Below are 7,352 nucleotides of genomic sequence, written 5' to 3'. Positions count from 1 at the left end.
AAAACAGAAGGACAGAAAATAGAGGTGTGACGGAATGCTCACAGCAAGCCAGCTGCATTTGGGGACATTCACTGGCTGGCAGTGAGTGCATGGCCAATCCTCTGACGAAGGTCCTACAGGCACGGAAGGATTTCTGGCTCCTGGAACATAGAACAGAACACGCAGAAGCCCCTCCACCTGACAGCAGGACAGCAACTGGATCTGTCAGTGGAAGAAAGGGGTTGAATGCAGAGGGAAGCACACTCAAGCGCAGAAGCATACACCAAAGACAAGACAGGCCACCAGAGCCACAGCTGACCCAACACACAGGTGTGCAGAGACGAAGGCGGTTACACGGGTACAGCTGTGCCCACTTAGGCCAGGCAAGGAGGCATCACCAGAGAGGTGTCGGCACAGGCAAAGCCAGGAAAAGACACAAACACGCCAGGGCTCACTCAGGGAGACAGAGGAGCACAGGCAATGCGAGACATTTCCTGTGAACAGAGAACAACGTGACGATCCCGACAGGCCAATGAGACACGTGTGGTTCAGAGACATGGAAGTCAGAAGGCTCCTGAATTGCTGAGGGTGTCCTCTCTCGAGGGACAGCACTCTGGAGCCCACACACGCTGATGTTGGGGTGGAAGAGGCCGCTGGGCAGCAGATACAGTTGTGCAGGGGGTTTAGCAGCTCCTGGACCCTAGGGCTCCCCGGGGAGAGCTGCGGATACGGGAGGACACCCGGGGATGCCGGGTGTGCAGCATGAGGGCTGTAATCCCTCGGACACAGAGCACCGAGGCCTCTGCCCACGGACCTCAAGTGTCCACACTCGAGGGTTTGGCTCTGGGTGCCGTGAGTGCATTCCACACCCACACCTTGTCCGTACCTTGTCTTTGGGACAGGCCGGGCGGAAACGTCACCCTGGCCCCTAAGGAGGTATTGGCTGGAGATATTAACATGTGGGGGACCCTGTGTTCACCTGTCCCCTAAAGTGTTCCTGCTCGGCAAGACCTATCAAGTAACGGCCTGCTTGTGCAGGAAGATGCCCCAAAGGGCCCAGCCTCATGACCACTGAGGCCGTATTCCCACTGCACAATCACTGGCCATACTTTCTTTGGATGTTCACACCCAAAGACTCGGGTCAGCACTGGGAGCTTTTCCAGGGTACCCTGACATTTACCCATCAAGCAGCTGAGAAGACGTGCCTCTCCAGCCAGTGTGCAGACAGCAGCGAGAGAAAGGCCTGCCTTCCCTTCTAGAGAGTGCGACAGCCTCTGCCCTGGAAGAGGTAAGGCTTGGTCGCACAGATCCTCAACTCCACAGCGTGCTGACACCCCGCTGACCATGTTGTCTGCATATGATAGGGGCAAGAGGCCTCCATGCACTGGGACTGCCCACGCCTTCTCTGGAATAGAGCCACTGCAGAGAAGCCTCTTGTACTGCAGAGCTGTGCAGTGGGGATCCTGGGGAGCTTGGGCAGCTTGGGAGACAGGAATATTAGTGTCGGGATGTCAGTCTCAGGCACGCTGTGCTGGGGGCCGTGTTACTTGGGGATACAGAAGAGCCTGCGATGGACAAGGCTGAACTCTGTCTACTGCACTGCTCGCACGGTGGAGCTTTTGCCCCATCCCTAGCACAGACATCTCTGGCAAGCAGCCATCTGCTGTGTAAGGAGTATCCCAGCACTCACGTCTTCGCAGGTGAGGCTCGTCCCAGTCCTTTCTAAGCTCCAGGCCTGCCGGGGACCTCTGCACAGAATGCTAAGGCCTCACAAGTCCATCGTTCCCTATGTGGCTGAGGCAGCCTTTGTCCTGGCACTCAGGCAAAGGAACACAGGCTGCCTGGGACGAGGCGACCTCCCTGAGCGCCTGCTGGTGTTTGCACTTGGGAGTCTTCTCACAGGTCTCACATGGCGTGTTGGACACACGGCTTAAGCCTGTGGACACAGAGGAAGAGCATCTCCCGACTCATCACGGCTGATGATGAGAGGGCAGAGGGCACACGGGAGAGGTTGGCGTGTTCGTGCCCTTGAAGAGCCCCACCTCCCCGCGACCCTCCCCTCTGTTGGCTTGCAATCTGGGCCACCCATTCATAACCAGAGGTCTTTTCAGAAACAGCAAAGTTCACACAAGGGCATCAGCACTAGGACTCCTTCAGGAGTCTTGTGTGTGTGTGTGTGTGTGTGTGTGAGAATAAGTGAAGCGGTGTTTGGGAGGCTCAGCTTCAGGAAGTGGAACCAGAAAAGTTGGCTGTGATTTTGGAGTTGCGTGAGACTGTAGTGGGCTGTTTTCTCTGCAGTGTGTATGTTGTCCCTGTCAACTCTGCCTGAAGCAGAACTTCATCGGTCTTACCCACCCACTCTGCCTCTGGTCCCTCGGTTCCTTCCCCTGGACACCAATCTTACAACCTGCTCACAATCCCTCAAATATGTGTGGCTGGTCCTGAGATCCTGACCTTGTCCACAAGACAGTCTGCATTGGTAGACGTCTGAAAACCAGAGGGTAATCAACCCTGGGAATTCCTCTCTGTGTGGCGGTTCAGTCAACATGACTGAGGGTGTCCCCATGCGGGATTCTGGGGGCACCATCATGGACATGCCCAAACCCTGAATATTGGACATCCCTGGCCTGTGCTGGCCTCTCCGTTTCCTTGAATTTCCTCATTTTCACAGGAAAGCTATGAACCTGGGCACTGGCCTTGCTCTCAGGTTTGTGCCCTGGCCTCCCTCACCCAAGTCCCCATTGCTTCAATCTTACTGACCTCACATGCAATCCCAATGTGTGACCCATCCCTACGGACAATGTCCTACGTCCCGCCCTTCCTTGGAACTCCAGTGTGCAGGCACAGAACACTTACACCTCTGGACAGCCGCATGTATACATGGACACGCCCCAGAGCGAACCTGAGAGGAAGACACACACAAACACTTCATGCTGTTTATCTCCCATTCTATATTTCTTCAAATGTATTGGACCCCCGCCCTGCGCCACGTGTCACCACCACCCTTGTCCTTATTTCATGGCCAGGAGAATCTTGTGGACCATTGGTGAGCATCGGAAGGGTTTCCACTGGGGTCGATGAAGTGCGACGCTCCTTCATACTCTTCTCAAGATCGTGCATATCCCTGGGATATATGGGTACACACAGACAGACAGACAGACAGACAGAAACACACACACACACACACACACACACACACACACACACACACACAGGACAGGTGAGAGTCTTATCTTGGCCCTGAGTAAGGTTGCTTGAATGTTTCCAAACGGAAAGTAGGATGGGAGGGTGTGATAAGCTGTGCCAAAGCTGACAAGGGGATCCAGAAGCCAGACAACATGTGGGATGGTGGTAGGAGGCCTGAGGGTGGGGTTCAAGGTCCGGGAATGACAGTTGTCACCGTGCTATGTGATGAGCCAGCTTTGGTTGTCCCGCTTTGCTCATTCTTTTTGTCTAGCCCCCTTCCCACCTTCAGGCTCCCCAAAGGGGCAAAGCCTCTTGGACACGTTACTTCTTAAGACTCCCTGTCTCAGGCTGATGCCCTTTTGACTTGGGGTCACCTCCTGGGCCGCTGTCATTCTCGGTGCCTCCATGCAGAAGAGAATTGTGCCCTGGACCCCACGGCACACATTTCCGTGCCCACACCCTTGGCTGCTCACCTCTTTCCCTCTCAGTTCTCTCTCCTGGGGCCTCCTTCATCTTGAAATACGGCACGGGGTTGGGCCAAAGATCCTCTATGATTATCTGGTAGGGGAGACAGGCCAGGCCTCAGGTAGCTATCCCACGCAGTGGGGGAACCCATGAAAATCACCTCCCTTCCTTGTTACAGGGCCCCACCTCAGCAATCCTGCTAGAGCCGGCAAAGCTGTGGTCAGAGAACCAGTTGAAGAAGTTGAGGCTGCTGTTGTCATGCCTGCGTCTGTAGGCCTCCTGTCTGTACCTTGGGTACCACTGGATGGGACTGGAATGAGACGCCCTATACCCTGCAGGAAGACGCGTATGTGAGAAGGCGCCAGAGAACTTATCACATTCAACCCTCCACCCACTGCCACCCATGCAGTCAGTGGACACTTACCATCAAGGCCTAGGACATACTCCTTCGTAACGACTTCATTCTGGAAGTAGGAGTTCTTGCCAAAAAACAGCAGGATCTTCCGGCATTCCCTGGGAAACTTGTGTTCCTCCACCTGCCGTGGTACAGTGGGGCAGAAATGTGAAATCTTGTTCCAGGAGACCCGCCCTCCCCTGAGGAAGGAACACATCACTTCTCCCCACCACCTCCCCTCCCCACACAGCCAGCCACCCACACCACCTCCCACTCCCAGGCCGACCTTCAAATTGGTCATGTGGCGAAGCATGCTTTCATCGGGCTTACTACTCAGGGCTGACATCTGAGGGTGGTTCACAAACTGCCGCAGGTCAAAGAGCCTTCAGGTGCTGGGCGTGAGAGAGCTCGAACCAGAGAACCAGTGTGGACAGCATCCAGGCGTCCTCCCCCCGGGACTGGCGTCCTCCCCCAGGGTCTCAAGCCCTCCCCACAGGCTGCGTCCAGGCCCACGGGGTCTCAGGATCGCGCAGGGCTCTGCTAGACACGCACAGGAGGCTGTGCATGCCCAGACGCCCGCAACCACGCCTAGCTTTGTGTGCTCGTGAGGACACTGAGGACGCTTACTTCCACACAGCCAGACAGCACACATCCGGTCTCGCGCCGACCAGTGGGCATTCACATCGCCTTCCCCGCAGCAAGATGCCTAGCGGGACCCAGAAACGTGCCCCCACGCGGCTTTGTGTGGGAGGAAGCCCTCGGTCATTTCCCGGACCTGGCCTGGACCTCCACCGCCACGCCCCACTCTCCCAGCGCTGTTTCCGTGCCAGGTGCGACGTAAAGCACACATGCCTCCCCCACCCCGGCACTGCCCTCCTCCCACACTCATTGCAGAGCCAGGACCACCGGATGGGATCACGTTTGCACGTTCCCGGCCACTGGAGCGCGGCTTAGCTCCAGTCCCTGTCCTGGGTTCCTCTAAATGTCACCGCCCTTTCCTTCCTCTTGCGCAAGCCCAGCCCCCTCTGGACCCTCCACCAGCAGCAGGAAGGATACAGCCTTGGCCCAGAAACCACGGATGCCCTGGATAAGGGCACCTCTCTGCTGCAGATGACGCTGCCGCCTCTGCCATATGCTGGGTTTGAGTTGAGAGTCCTCCCGGCTGGCATGTGTATTCAAGGGCTGCACCTCCGTCTGAAGAGCCTCGAGCAAGGACAGGAAAGGATGTAGGCTTGCACTCATCTGCGTCTCTTCCTCCTGCTTCACGTGCAGCTCCTGTGCGTTCCCCAGGCACCAGCCACCTTGCTCCTTCCACTTTGGTTCCTCCTTCTCCTGCTCCTCAGCTCCTGCTCTTCGTGCCCCAGCTCCATCTCTTCCTTCTCCTCCTTTCCCAGCTTTGCCTCTTCCTCCTGCAGCTCTTCTTGTAAATCCTGTTGCCCCTGCTCCCCCGCTTCCTGCTCCGCAACTTCCCTTAACTCTTCCCCATCCTCCTCCTAATCTCTCTGCTCCTGATCCTCCCCCTTCTCTTTCTGCTCCTTTTGTAAGGCCTCCTGCTCCTCCTGCTGCTGCTCCTGCCCCTGCTCCTCCTCCCCCTGATCGTCGGCTTTTGACCTTCTTCCCCCTCCTTCTCCTCTTACTCCTAATCCTTCTGTTCCTGTTCCTCCTCCTACTTCTCCTCCTCCTACTTCTCTTATGATCCTGCTCCTCCTCGTCCTCCTCCTCCTCATGAAAATCATCTTCCACATCCTCATCCTCATCCTCATCGTCATCCTCCTCCCACTCCTCCTCCTCTTGAAAATCATCTTCCTCATCCTCGTCCTCATCCTCGTCGTCGTCCTCCTCCCATTCCTCCTCCTCCTCCTCCCATTCCTCCTCGTCCTCCTCCCGCTCCTCCTCCTCCCCCTCTTCTTGGTCCTTATCCTCCACCTCCTCTTCCTCCTCCTGTCCCTCCTCTACATAATTATCCTGCTCCCCCGCCTGTCCCTCGTCTTCCTCATGCTTCCTCTGGTCATCCTTCTCATCTGCAAGAACGTGTATTTCTGTGGCCGCCGCCTCAACTCCCTCCTCCACCAGGCCCAACAGCTCCGCCACCGATATTATGTTGTCCACCAGCAGCTTCAAATCCTCCCTTCGGCCGGACACCTCTGTCTCACGTCGGACCGGATATTCTTGTGCACTTCGGGGCATTCTGGCCCCGACACCATCGTCGTGTGGCGCCTCAGTCGCGTCCAGGAATACTGTATGCCCTCGAGCCCGGGTCTCTTGACTACCGCCTTCCATGACGAACGCGACCGCAGTTTACGGGGCACTGCCACATTTTCCAGACACTACATCCTTCGCCATGTGGAGCTGGCCCAGGACCGCAGGTGGGGCAGATTCAAACGAAGCGGCAGGAGGTGAAAGCACGGGCCTCCCTCACCAGACCCAGTCAGTGGAGCCCTGACGACAATGGCTGACAACGCCCTCCCGCCTTCTGCCGTGGACCAAGGGCCCAGGGGGCGCATGCGCACAGGCGCTGTACCCAGGAAGCCACGGCGGTGGCTGTCGCTGTGGTGATGCTGCCGCAGAGGCCTTTGTGGTGAGAGAAGTGCGCATGCGGCTCTGAAGCTGAGGGCGTTGCAAACCACGCCCAGACTCCCAGCCTGGCTCCAGGACCAATCATGAGGACGGCAGTGGGCGTGGCGTCGGCGGCCCCACCTTTCAGGGCGGTGGGAATCTGCTGCGAGCGTGTAACGGCACACAGTGAGCCCCGGGCTTCGGTAGTGCGGCGCCTCCAGGGGCCTCCAACTTAGCCCTCTGCGTGCCCTGTTTGGCCTCTGTCAATGAAAAGGGGACTTTCACATTCCCCCCCCCCCCCTCGGCGTCCCGTACGGCCTGGGCACGAGGCTATCTACACACACGGGAAAAGGGGGACCTCCACGCTTTTCACGTTTACACCCCCACCTTTGGTCATCGTGCCCATAGTCTGGCAAATCCACTGAGCGGGTCAGCGTAGCTGTCCGTGAAACGCATTTCAGCTGTGCGCCCGCTGTCTGCACCCTGGTTTGCATCTGGTCTGCCTCCTTTGCATACGCCCTACGTCCATCCCTACTCCAAGAAGACATGTATGTCATGACAGCAGGCTAGCAGTGCACCCGCTAGGGCACACTGTTCCCGCTAGGGAAAACTCTTGTCACTCGGTGACAAGAGGTGTGTGACATGGAGAGGACACCACCCTAGGGGAGGCTGCCTATCATGCGCGATCCCAGGAGCAAAGGGATGGCACTCTCTGAACTTTGGCACTTGAACCACCCCGGTACGCACCAAATCAGGAAAGCCCCCAGTCTCT

The 7,352-nt window shown here is 57.3% G+C and overlaps 1 protein-coding gene across 1 annotated transcript; it reads right to left on the bottom strand.

Annotated features, from left to right (window-relative positions):
• Nucleotides 1-3,023: 3,023 nt before the first annotated feature.
• On the bottom strand, nt 3,024-6,859 carry LOC145714881 (uncharacterized). The gene is made up of 6 exons (XM_081794412.1): nt 5,081-6,859; nt 4,311-4,388; nt 4,055-4,166; nt 3,817-3,962; nt 3,639-3,723; nt 3,024-3,103 (listed from the first exon to the last, which is right to left on the bottom strand). Exons 1-6 carry the CDS (start codon nt 6,302-6,304, stop codon nt 3,075-3,077), a joined length of 1,674 nt encoding a protein of 557 aa, XP_081650538.1. The 5' UTR covers nt 6,305-6,859; the 3' UTR covers nt 3,024-3,074.
• Nucleotides 6,860-7,352: the final 493 nt, after the last annotated feature.

This window comes from Panthera onca, chromosome Y (genome assembly GCF_046562875.1).
Source record: "Panthera onca isolate mPanOnc1 chromosome Y, mPanOnc1 haplotype 2, whole genome shotgun sequence".
In the NCBI taxonomy this organism is placed as follows: Eukaryota; Metazoa; Chordata; class Mammalia; order Carnivora; family Felidae; genus Panthera; species Panthera onca.
Note: the sequence above shows the minus strand (reverse complement) of the source record. Positions and strands in the feature narration are given on the sequence as shown.